At 38.0% G+C, this 13,000-nt stretch overlaps 1 protein-coding gene across 1 annotated transcript in view; it reads right to left on the bottom strand.

Annotated features, from left to right (window-relative positions):
* The window catches only part of col9a3 (collagen, type IX, alpha 3), a 122,108-nt gene that overhangs the window by 4,348 nt on the left and 104,760 nt on the right, over window positions 1-13,000 (bottom strand). The window contains exon 29 of the mRNA XM_059981207.1: window positions 10,336-10,518. Within this exon, the coding sequence (XP_059837190.1) occupies window positions 10,336-10,518 (183 nt within the window). The remainder of the gene's footprint in view (window positions 1-10,335; window positions 10,519-13,000) is intronic.

The following is a 13,000-nucleotide window of genomic DNA, read 5'->3' as shown; positions in this document are numbered from 1 at the left end:
GAAAGAGATTTGAAAGTAGGAGGGAGAGGGGGAAATGCAAAATGATAGGAGAAGACGGGAGGGGTGGGGTGAAGCTAAGAGCTGGAGAAGGCAAAGGATATTCCCGTCCCATGATCCTTTCTCTTCTCCTGCTCTGTATCCCTTTTGTCAATCACTTTTCCAACTCTTAGCTTCACCCCACTCCCTCTGGTCTTCTCCTATCATTTTGCATTTCCCCCTCCCCCTCCTACTTTCAAATCTCTTACTATCTTTCCTTTCAGTTAGTCCTGACGAAGGGTCTCAGCCCGAAACGTCGACAGTGCTTCTTCCTTGAGTTCAAGCAATTGGTTTTTTGATCATCACAGAATATTTCCCTGGTGCTTCCCACTCCCTCCCCTCTCCCTTCCTCTTTTCCCAACCATGATTCCCCTCTCCCTCCCCTTCCCGCTCTCAGTCCACAATAGAGACCCATATCAGAATCAGGTTTATCATCACTCACATATGACAAAATTACTAAAGTACTGTTAAAAAGCCTGAGGCACCCTAGCTTTATGGTCTAAACCTCTTCCTGAATCCCAATGAAGTCTGGTCAACCCTTAGCTCCCCCATTTACAAGCCACAGTGAAGCATTACTGACAACACAAAATATTGTGTGCAGTTCTGGTCACCTCCCTACAGGAAAGACATCAATAAGATTGAAAAAGTGCAGAGAAAACTTACAAAGGAAGTTGCGGGGACTGGAGGGCCTGAATTATAGGGAAAGGTGGAATAGGTAAGGACTTGATTTCCTGGAGTGTGGGAGAGTGAGGGGAGATTTGAATGAGGTATACAGAATTATGAGGGGCATAGACAGGGTAAATTCAAGCAGGCTTTTTCCACTGAGGTTGGGTGGAACTACCACTAGAGGTCATGGGTTAGGGTGACAGTGAAATGTTTAAGGGAAATATGAGGGGAAACTTCTTCACTCAGAGGGTGGTGAGTGCAGAATAAGTTGCCAGTGGAAGTGGTGGATACAGGTTCAATTTCAACATTTAGGAGAAGTTTGGTTAAATACACGAATGGGAGGGGAATAGAGGGCTATGGTCCGGATGCAGGTCGACAGGACTAGGCAGCATAATAGTTCTGAATGGACTAGATGGTCTGAAAGGCCTGTTTTGTGTTGTAGTGTTCTATGACTAATTCCTTTCTCTGCCTTTCAGGATAAGTAAGACAAACAGGAGATGTCAGGCTACAACGGTGTAATAGTGCTGTTACTGGATCAGATATCCAAAGACATGGACTAACAATCCATGCTTACAAATTCAAATCCTACCACAGGAGCTGTGCAATTTAAATCCAATTATTTTAAATAATTTAACTTGCTAGCTTATATCAGAAACAATAAACATCATAAAAACCCAAATGCATCCCTGATGTCCTCCACACTCATCAGGACCAGAATAATATCACTGTTGCTTTTCTTCTTCTCTAAGGATCGTCAGTGCTGGAGAGGTTTGTGAGATCCTGAGATTGAGAGGGCAACGATGTCTGGAGCTTAGCTCCTGGTAGGCCAACCCATGACAGTAAGACCATCTGTAAGTTTGTCAATGACACAACTATTACTGGCAGAAGTTCAGATTGTGATGAGGAGGTGTACAAGAGCGAGGTAGATCAGCTGGTTGACTGGTGTTGCAGCAACAACCTTGCACTCAATGTCAGTAAGACCAAGGAATTGATTGTGGATTTCAGGAAACTGAAGTCAAGGGAACATACACCAGTCCTCATCGTGGGATTAGAAGTGGAAAGGGTGAGCTTTTTCAAGTTCCTGGGTGTCAGCATCTCTGAGGACCTAACCTGGGCCCAAAATATTGATGCAAATACAAAGAAGGCATGACAGCTGCTATATTTCATTCAGAGTTTGGTGTGCCAGCAAGTACACTCGCAGATTTCTACAGTTGTACCGTGGACAGCGTTCCAACTGGTTGCATCACTGTCTGGTATGGTGGGGACTCTGCACAGGATCAGAAAAAAACTGCAGAAAGTTATAAATTCAACCCACTCCATCATGGACTAGCCTCCCCAGCACTGAGGACATTTTCAAAAGGCAATACCTCGGAAAGGCCCCAATCACCCATGACATGCCTTTTTCTCATTGCTACCATCAAGGAGGAGGTTCAGGACCCTGAAGACATGCACTCAATGTTTCAGCAACAACTGCTTCCCCTCTTGTGGATAATAAACCCACGTACTCATGAAACTCACTATTTCTATTTTTCTCTTTTTGCACTGCTTATTTATTTTTTTATATATATTTCTTACTGTTAATTATAGTTTTTATAAATTATTATTATGTATTGCAATGACCTGCTGCCACAAAACAACTTTCACAGAGTCTCTAGGTGGTGCCTGATGGAGTGAGTCGGCTTGAAGCTTGCCCCTAAACTTTTCAATCTTTTACCATTCTATTGTTAGTTACTTATACTAAAGCATGCAATGTTTTTATATGCTTGAAATCTGATCCTTATTTAGAGAAAATGAGTACCAGAGGACAAAAGAAACTAGTTGAAAAGCAGTGGAGAGGGAGAGCTTACCCTGGATGCAATATCAAAATTACTGGATAAAAAAAAAATCGACCAAAAAAAATTTGAAATTGGAAACGAAAATTTCAAAATTATTGAAAGAGAAAATCGAGCAGAGAGATTCGATATTGGAAGAGAAAATTGATGCCGTGGATTTGACGTTAAGGATGATTAATAATGCAATGGAAACATTTAAACGGGAGACCAAGGAGTTACAGGGATGTGTTTTTGAACTTGAGGAAGCCGACAAGAAGATGGAAGGCAGAGTCGAGACACTGGAAAGGAAACTGTATTCAGCTATTCAAACATTGGAGCAACAGAAAATTAAGATGATTGATCTGGAAGGTCGAAGTTGCAGACAAAATATTAGAATAATTGGTCTGCCTGAAGATATTGAAAAAGGAGAAGACCCCACTGAATTTTTCTGTCAATTTTTAAGGAAGGTGTTTGGCTTGGAAATGTTCCCAAAGTCACTGATTCTGGATCACGCACATAGGGTCCTGAGAATGAGGTGGGCAACGGGTTCCAAATCAAGGCATATCATTTTATGATTTCATTATGTACATATTAAGGAACAGTTAATTCTACTTGCCCATCAGAAAAGAATTATGGTACATGGAAATCACAAATTTCGATTGGTAGAAGATTATAGTCCCAAAGAAATGTGTCAGAGATCAGCGTTTAAATCGGTGATGAGTGATTTGTATCACGCTAAATTCAGACTTGCGTTATTATATCCTGCTCGTCTCAGAATAATCCTATCTGATGGATCCCTCAAATAGTTCACTTCAGTTGAAAAGGCTCAAAAGTTTTTCAACGATTTAAATGCAAGTTCGATAATTTCAATATAGTCTAACGGCTATGTGGATTTAAAATTGTCTTCAACAGAAAATGACAGTTTTCCATAGTTTAATGATAGATTTTATTTGCCGAGTGAATGAAGTTGATAATCTGTTACAGAATAATGATTTTGATGATTAAAAACTGCTTTTGATAGTTTAAGCTAAAATGGTATTTTTTTTTACTTATGTTCTGGTAAAATGTGTATTCTGTTTCAAATTATAAGTATTTGCCATATTTTTAAGATAATTCTTGTCTTTTAAAATGGCCTTCTGAGATATTTTTAAAAAGTTTAAAACGGTCGATCGTCTGTTGTGCACTTGTTTTTACTTTGTTTAGTCTATTTGAAACTGGTGTAAATTTAAAACATGGCAGTCTCCTACAGATTAAAGATTAACTTTGTTTATTATTATGTTTTAACATACACTCGGTTTAAGTTTTAAAAAAAATTTATAAATTTGGACTTTCATCGTTTGAAATTGTTTTTCTTTCCTACCTTTAGTAAAAGACATATTCGGTTTTGAATTAAGAGTATTTGTTATATCTTTATGATAAAGCCATTTTTATTGATTTTTTTCCTCTTGCGACTATTTAAAATATCTGTGTTTGATTTGAGTTCTAATTGACTGATTGTCCTTTTTTGAATTTGTGAAACATAAATAATCTATTAACACTTTTTCCTTTTTTTCAAAGCTGGCTTTTCGTAATTTAAAAAAACACTTAGTAAAATGGTGGATGCTCAAAATGTGAGTGGTATGAATCCCTTTTTTTAAATTTTGGAACTTTGTCACTAGAGAGATGGGGGTAGAATCAGGGGTAGTTTGCTTGCTTTCTGTCTATTAGTTAGTTTCTGGGTTTTGTGGGGTGGAGGAGATTGTTTTCTTTCCCTTCAGTTTTTTGTTGTGCTGAATTGAAACTACAAATATGTCTGACTGTCATGACTTCCGGTTCCTCTTTTGACTTGTTTTCCTTTTTTTTGGGAACATGACTTCCCTAAAGTAGGATCAACCATTTATACATTATATGATTTACTTATTGAAAATGGATAAGAGTATTAATTTTGTTTCATGGAATACTAATGGTTTGAACCATCCAATGAAATTGAAAAATTAAAAAAAAATATTTAATAGACTGAAAGCTCAAATTACTTTTGCACAGGAGACTCATGTGGGGAAGGAGGACAAACAATGTTTTTTTTTAGATTTTGGAGGGGCGTGCAGTTTCATTCTAATTCTAAGGTGAAAGGTGTTTCTATATTTATTGATTCTTCGATTCCATTCATTCATTGGGAGACAATTTCAGACCCAACTGGTAGATTTTTGTTGATCACCGGTTTACTTTATAATCAAAAAGTTGTTATGGTTAATATTTATGCTCCAAATTTCAAATGTCCTGAATTTTTTAAGAAATTATTTTTATTATTCCTTAACTTAAATGAATATAAGTTGATAATGGGTGGAGACTTTAATTGCTGTTTGAATCCTTTGATGGCTAGATCTTCAGTTAAACAAATCTGCATTTATTAATTTTTTTTAGTGGACTCTGGAATATCAGACATTTGACGGCTTCTACACCCTCATGATAAAGAGTTTTCTTTTTTTCTCTCATGTATATCACAATTATTCTAGAATTAATTACTTTTTTATTGACTCCTGATTAGTACCATCTGTTATTGCTTGTGATTATGATGCAACTGCTATTTCTGATAATGCACCTCTGAAATTATCAATTAAATTAACTGATGTAAGTTTTAGAACTAGACAATGGCGGTTCAACTCGACCTTACTTCAAGACTTAAAGTTTGTTAGTTTTATTAAAGAACAGATCGTTTTTTTTCTTTTCAACTAACTCTACTGAAGGAATTTCCAGTGGGATATTATGGGAAACTTTTAAAGCATATATTCATGGACAAATTATTTCATACTCTGCTCGATTAAAAAAGTGAACCAATATTGAAATGTATATACTGGTTGATAAGATTAAAGGAATTGATAAAGAATATTCAGTTACTCCCAATTTGGAGCTTTATAAAAAGAGAGTTGAACTTCAGATGCAACATAGTTTGTTATTAACATCTCCCATTGAAGACCAGTTACTTAAAACTAAATCTCAATTTTATGTACATGGTGATAAATTGGGGAAATTATTGGCCAATCAATTGAAAACTGTTTTGATTAAATGCCAGATTATTAAAGTTTGTAAACAAGATGGCAATCATGATGAGATTAATAAATCCTTTCAAGAATTCTATACCTCTTTATAGCAATCACTGACGATACTACTACAATATATGAATTCTTAGGGAAATTGAGTATCCCCAAACTATCATCTGATTAATGTTTACTATTAGATACACCAATTACAGAGGAAGAAATACAGAAAGCAATTTCTTTAATGAACTCCGGTAAAGCCCCTGGTACGGATGGATTTACAGTAGAATTTTTAAAATGTTTTTCCGATTTACTCTTCCTTGGTTAAGTAGAACTTTTAAAGATGCCTTATTGATAGGAAAACCACCACAATCCTTTTATGAAGCATCCATTTCCTTAATTCTTAAAAAAGATAAAGACCCTACTGCATGTGCTTCATACAGACCAATATTTTTTGTTGAATGTAGATTTTAAAATTCTCTCTAAAATAATGGCAAGTAGATATGAAAAAGTGCACCCAAAATCGTTTCAAAAGATCAGACAGGATTTATAAAAAAAATTGTTGCTCATACTTTAATGTTAGGAGATTATTTAATATTTTATATATATATATATATCCTCACTTAAAATTCCAGAATGTATTATTTCATTGGATGCTGAGAAGACATTTGACTGAATTGAATGGAAATACTTATTTTATACACTTGAGAAATTTAATTTTAGTCCAAAGTTTATATCTCAGATTAAATTGATATAACACACTCCTTTGGCCTCTGTAATTACAAACAGTCAGAGATCTCTCTTTTTTAGGCTTTTTTGTGGTACTAGGCAGGGCTGCCCTTTAAGTCCTTTACTATTTCATATTGCTTTAGAACCATTGGCAATTGCTTTTCGAGATTCACCAAATATATTTGGCATTATGTGGGGCAATGAAACACATAAGGTATCATTATATGTAGATAACTTGTTATATATTTCTAATCCAGAGAAATCTCTTCCTTCAGTAATGTAATTACTTGCTCAATTTAGTAGCTTTTCTGGTTATAAATTAAATTTTGATAAGGGTGATTTATTCCCATTAAATACACAAACATTAATTTACAGAAGTTTTCCATTTAGATTGGCTACAAATTACTTTATGTATTTAGGGGTTAAAATTACTAAGAAACATCAGGACCTATTTAAGGCTAATTTCTTACCTTTAATTGACCATATTAAGCAATTATTAACTAAATGGTCTCCAATGTCCTTATCATTAGTTGGCCAGATCAACCCTATTAAGATGATAGTTTTACCTAAGTTTCTTTATTTATTTCAGGTAGTACCAATTTTTATTCCTAAATCTTGTTTTGATATTATTGATTCCAAACTTTCTTCATATATATGGCAGGGTAAAAATCCAAGGTTGAGTAAGAAATATTTACAGAAATCAAAAAAGGATGGTGGTTTGGCAATGCCGAACTTTATATTTTATTATTGGGCAATTAATATCTGAAATTTAACCTTTTGGACCCAAGAGTTAGATAAAACCCAAAGTCCAAGGTGGTTGAATCTTGAACATGAGCCTGTGGAAGGATTTTCATTGGCGTCTATTTTAGGGGCTTTGCTCCCCTTTGCATTTACTAAATTGAACAAACAAATTACTAACCCAATAATTAAATATACAATATGAATATGGTTCCAATTTTGTAAATTTTTTGATTTGAATAAATTTACCCTTTCTAGCCCTGTTTTATTTAATTTTTTGCAACCATTCAGAATTGATCAAGCCTTTCATCTTTGGAAAATGAAAGGAATAAACTGTTTTCATGATTTATTTACGGTTAACTGTTTTATGTCTTTTGAACAGTTATCTAATAAATACAATTTGTCTAGATCGCACTTTTTTAGATATCTACAGATTAGAAATTTTTTGAATGTTATTTTGCCTGCCTTTCTGATGGCATATCAAGCTGAAATTACGGAAAAAAATTTAAGTTTAAATCCCTTACAAAAGAGTGTAATAGCAATTTGATCATGAAAATCTCTTCAGATATATCTGATAAAATAAAGAATGAATGGGAACAATAGACAATAGGTGCAGAAATAGACCATTCGGCCCTTCGAGCCTGCACCGCCATTTTGAGATCATGGCTGATCAATTACTATCAATACCCGGTTCCTGCCTTGACCCCATTTCCCTTGATTCCCCTATCCATAAGATACCTATCTAGCTCCTTCTTGAAAGCATCCAGAGAATTGGCCCCCACTACCTTCCGAGGCAGTGCATTCGAGACCCCCACAACTCTCTGGGAGAAGAAGTTTTTCCTTAACTCTGTCCTAAATGACCTACCCCTTATTCTCAAACCATGCCCTCTGGTACTGGACTCTCCCAGCATCTAGAACATATTTCCTGCCTTTATCTTGTCCAATCCCTTAATAATCTTATATGTTTCAATTCCCTCTCAATCTCCTTAATTCCAGCATGTACAAGCCCAGTCTCTCTAACCTCTCTGCGTAAGACAGTCCAGACATCCCAGGAATTAACCTCGTGAATCTACGCTGCACTTCCTCTACAGCCAGGATGTCCTTCCTTAACCCTGGAGACCAAAACTGTACACAATACTCCAGGTGTGGTCTCACCAGGGCCCTGTACAAATGCAAGAGGATTTCCTTGCTCTTGTACTCAATTCCCTTTGTAATAAAGGCCAACATTCCATTAGCCTTCTTCACTGCCTGCTGCACTTGCTCATTCACCTTCAGTGACTGATGAACAAGGACTCCTAGATCTCTTTGTATTTCTCCCTTACCTAACTCTACACCGTTCAGATAATAATCTGCCTTCCTGTTCTTACTCCCAAAGTGGATAACCTCACACTTATTCACATTAAACGTCATCTGCCAAGTATCTGCCCACTCACCCAGCCTATCCAAGTCACCCTGAATTCTAACATCCTCATCACATGTCACACTGCCACCCAGCTTAGCATCATCAGCAAATTTGCGGATGTTATTTTCAATGCCTTCATCCAAATCGTTAACATAAATGGTAAACAGCTGTGGTCCCAATACCGAGCCCTGTGGCACCCCACTAGACACCACCTGCCATTCCGAGAAACACCCATTCACCGCTACCCTTTGCTTTCTATCTGCCAACCAGTTTTCTATCCATGTCAGTACCTTCCCCCCGATGCCCTGAGCTTTGATTTTACCCACCAATCTTCTATGTGGGAACTTAAAGTAAGTATATCCATAGAAGAATGGGAAAAGATTCTTAAATTAGATTAATACTTCTTCAATGTGTGCTGGACATACTTGAACACAATTAAAAGTGGTTCATAGAACATATATGTCAAAAGACAAACTAGCCTGTTTTTATTCCCATATAAATCCTATGTGTGACAGCTGTAACTCTGAGGTTGCTTCTTTAACCCATATGTTTTGGTCCTGTCCTCTTTTGAAAAAAATATTGGAAAGACATCTTTGATATTGCTTCGGCAGTTTTACATATTGATTTATAACTCCATCCTATTACTGCAATTTTTGGATTACCAATGATTGATTCTAGTTATTTATCATCTTCAGCCTGCCGTTTGATAGCATTTGCTACGCTGATGGCCAGAAGATCCATTTTATTTAAATGGAAAGATTTTGATCCCCCACTACACTTCAAAGTAGTATACCTACACCTAGAAAAAAATTAGGAGTGGCGCGGTTAATTCCTCGATTAAGTTCGAAGAAACTTGGGAGTCTTTTATTCAATATTTCCATACATATGACTTAAGTTGATTTTTTTTTCTTTTTTGAATCCTTTTTCCTAATACTTAACCGTTTATGGAAGGAGGAACAGAGTCAAGGACAGAATAATTATAATTAACAAATTATGGCAGCCCAGTTTTTTTTTGTTTTGTTTTCTGTTTAGGGGATTTTTGTTTTTTTTTCATCTGAACAAACCTTTTGAACTTTTTCCTGTTCCAATTATCAAGAGATCGGGTGGACATGTCTGGATATGATACTTGGAACTTATGTTTGTACGTGTTATAGATATTACTGTAATCCTGTTCTCTTGATATTGTTATTATTGATATGTTCATTTAACTGATTATAATGCAATAAAAAGATTTGAAAAGAAAGAAAACAACTTTCACAATGTATACCAGTGATATGAAACTGATTCTCATTCTGAAGGTCAAGGGGTGGTTCCCATCAAAGAGTGATCCAACCAAAACCTCAACAGTGGAGCTGACACATGATCATAACACATCAAAATGGCAGTGATAATAGAGGAAGGCTGCAGCAGTGAAGGGTCCCCAGTTCTCTCTACTCCATGCCACTGGACCTTGTTAGAGAGTGGATCCTCTCTTACCCCTTCTCTTCTCCTCAACTGCCTATCACCCTCTCTTGGTGCCCTTCCTCCTCCTCTTTTTCCCATGGTCTACTCTCCTATCAGATTCATTCTTCTTCCACTGGTCACTTTCCAGCTTCTTACTTCATTCCCCCACCTCAGTCCACCCATCTATCCCCTCACCTTCTCTCACCTATTATCTGCCAGCTTGTACTCCTCACACTCCCACAACCTTTTTATTTTGGCTTTTGCTCCCTTCCTTTCCACTCCTGATGAAGAGTCTCGGATGGAAAAGTCCACTGTTTATTCCTGTTCATAGATGATGCCTGTCGAGTTCCTCCAGCATTCTTCAAGTTTCTTCAAGTTTCGCCTATATTTCATCTTTACATGTTTCAGTACAAGGAAGACTTGGTGACCTGAGCAGTCGGCACTGACTGACCGACCTTTCTCTGCATGAAGTGAAATCCTCGCAACTTGCTCTTACCTCGAGGGCCGGTATCCCCAAGCTCTCCTGGTGGTCCGCTCAGCCCTGAGGGACCTCGATTGCCCGGGTGACCAACTTGCCCCTTCTGTCCTGATGCTCCAGGTGGACCTGGAGGTCCACGTCGTCCGATCATCCCAGGCATCAGTGGCCTTCGCAGGTTGTTTGCTAACAAGGCAATTTGATCTGGAATAGGAAACAATCAAAACAAGTTCAATTCTCACTGTTCTCACTGCTGGTGGAGTTTAACCAGAGTTCCTAAACTCAGATAGTTGTTGGCATACATCAGGAGTCTGAGTGAATAATTTTCACTGACAATCAAGGATTAAGGATCAACTTTATTCACATTTTATGGATATGGTCGCGTACCGGTTAGCGCAACACTACTACAGCTCTGGGTGTTCCAGAGTTCAATTCTGGCACCGTCTGCAAGGAGTTTGTACATTCTCCCCATGACCTTGTGGGTTTCCTCCCACAGTTAGTTGGTTAATTGGTCATTGTAAATTGTGTCCTATGATTAGGCTGGTGTTAAATAGGTGGGCTGCCGAGTGGTGTGGCTCGCTGGGCAAAAAAGGCTTGTTCCGCACTGTATCTCTAAATAAATAAATGTAAAATAAAATTCACATGTATTATCAATTTGCTATGGTGTGTTGGTTAGGGCTAAAATGTAACAAAAAACCCTTAACAATCATAATGAGTAAAAATGCATATAAAAAGTAAAGAATTATACGTCTATCATCATTATGTACTGAGTTGTATGAAGTGGGCAATCATGGTTTTTCCGTGACCATGATTGTTCTTGGCAAATTTTGCTACAGCATAAGTTTGCCATTGCCTTCATCTGGGCAGTGTCTATACAAGACACGTGATGCCAGCTATTATCAGAAATTGTCTGCCTGGTGTCAATGGGCTTGTAATATGCACTATCTGCTCATATGACCATAAGATATAGGCCATTCAGCCCATCGATTCTGCTCTGCTATTCCATCATGGCTGATCCTGGATCCCACTCAACCCATACACCTACCTTCTTGCCATATTCTTTGATGCCTCGACCAATCAGGAAACCATCGACTTCCACCTTAAATATACCCACAGACTTGGCTTCCACTGCAGTCTGTGGCAGACAATTCCACAGATTCACCTCTCTTTGGCTAAAAAAATTCCCTCTTACCTCTGTTCTAAAGGGTTGCCCCTCAATTTCGAGGCAGTACCCTCTAGTTCTGGATACACCCACCATAGGAAACATCCTCTTCACATCCACCTTATCTCGTCTATACAACATTTGGCAGCTTTCAATGAGATCCCTCTCTTCTAAATTCCAGTGAGCACAGGCCCAAAGCTGCCAAATGCTCCTCAAATGTTAACCCCTTCATTCCTGGAATCATCCTCGTGAATCTCCTCAGGACTTTTTCTAATGACAACACATCCTTTTCTGAGATAGGGGCCCAAAACTGTAAATTAACTTTATGGGAGTCTTTCACAAGGACTCCCAAGTCCCCCTGCACCTCTGAAGTTTGAACCTTCTCCCCATTTAGATAATAGTCCGCAGTATTGTTCCTTTTACCAAAATGCATTATCATACATTTCCCAACACTGTAATCCATCTGCTATTTTTTGCCCATTATTCCCAAGTATCAAAGTCCTGCTACAATCGCATTGCTTCCTCAGCACTACCTACCCCTCCACCAGTCTTTGTATCATCTGCAAACTTTACCACAAAGCCATCAATTGCACTATCCAAATCATTGACAAGCAATGTGGAAAGTAGTGATCCCAATACTGACCCCTGAGGAACACCACTAGTCTCTGGCAGAATACCAGAAAAGGCCCCTTTTATTCCCACTCATTGCCTCCCGCCTGTCAGCCATTCCTCTATCCATGCCAGTATCTTTCCTGTAACGTCATTGGATTTTATCTTGTTAGCAGCCTCATGTGTGGCACCTTATCAAATGCTTTCTGAAAATCCAAGTAAATGACATCCACTGCCTCTCCTTTGTCCACCCTCCTTGAAGAACTCTAACAGATTTCTCTTCAGCAACCTCTCTCAGGACTCTGGGATGTAGTCTATATGGCCTAGATGACTTATTTGCCTCAAGACCTTTGAATTTGCCTAGCACATTTTCCTTTGTAATAACAATGGCACTCACTCCTGCTCCCTGACACTCACGGATCTCTGTCACTGCTAGTGTCTTCCACAGTGAAGACTGATGCAAAGTACCCATTCAGTTCATCTGCCATTTCTCTATCCCTCATTGCAGCCTCAGCCGCATCATTTTCCAGTGGTCCGTATCTACTCTCACCTCCCTTTTACCTTTTATAGAACTGAAAATGACCATTCACCCCATGACTCCCATAGCTCCACGTGACCCTGATCTGAGGTGGGGGGCCAAGCAGGTGCTACTCCTTGCCTAAGGGTGACCTGCAGGCTAAAGGAGGGAAGGAGCGCCTTACACCTCCTTTGGTGGAGACTCATCTCAACCCTGTCACCCCATACATACAGTAAATAAAAGAGCTAATAAAGTTAGAGGTTAAAGGTCAAATATGAAATAAAACGTGCATAAATACATACAGTATTCATACATAAAAAGTATTCATCCCCCTTGAAAGTTTTCATGTTTTATTGTTTGACAACAGTGAATCACAGTGGATTTAATTTGGTTTTTTT

Source organism: Hypanus sabinus, chromosome 9, assembly GCF_030144855.1.
Source record: "Hypanus sabinus isolate sHypSab1 chromosome 9, sHypSab1.hap1, whole genome shotgun sequence".
Lineage (NCBI taxonomy): Eukaryota > Metazoa > Chordata > Chondrichthyes > Myliobatiformes > Dasyatidae > Hypanus > Hypanus sabinus.
This window is presented reverse-complemented; position numbering and strand designations above follow the sequence as displayed.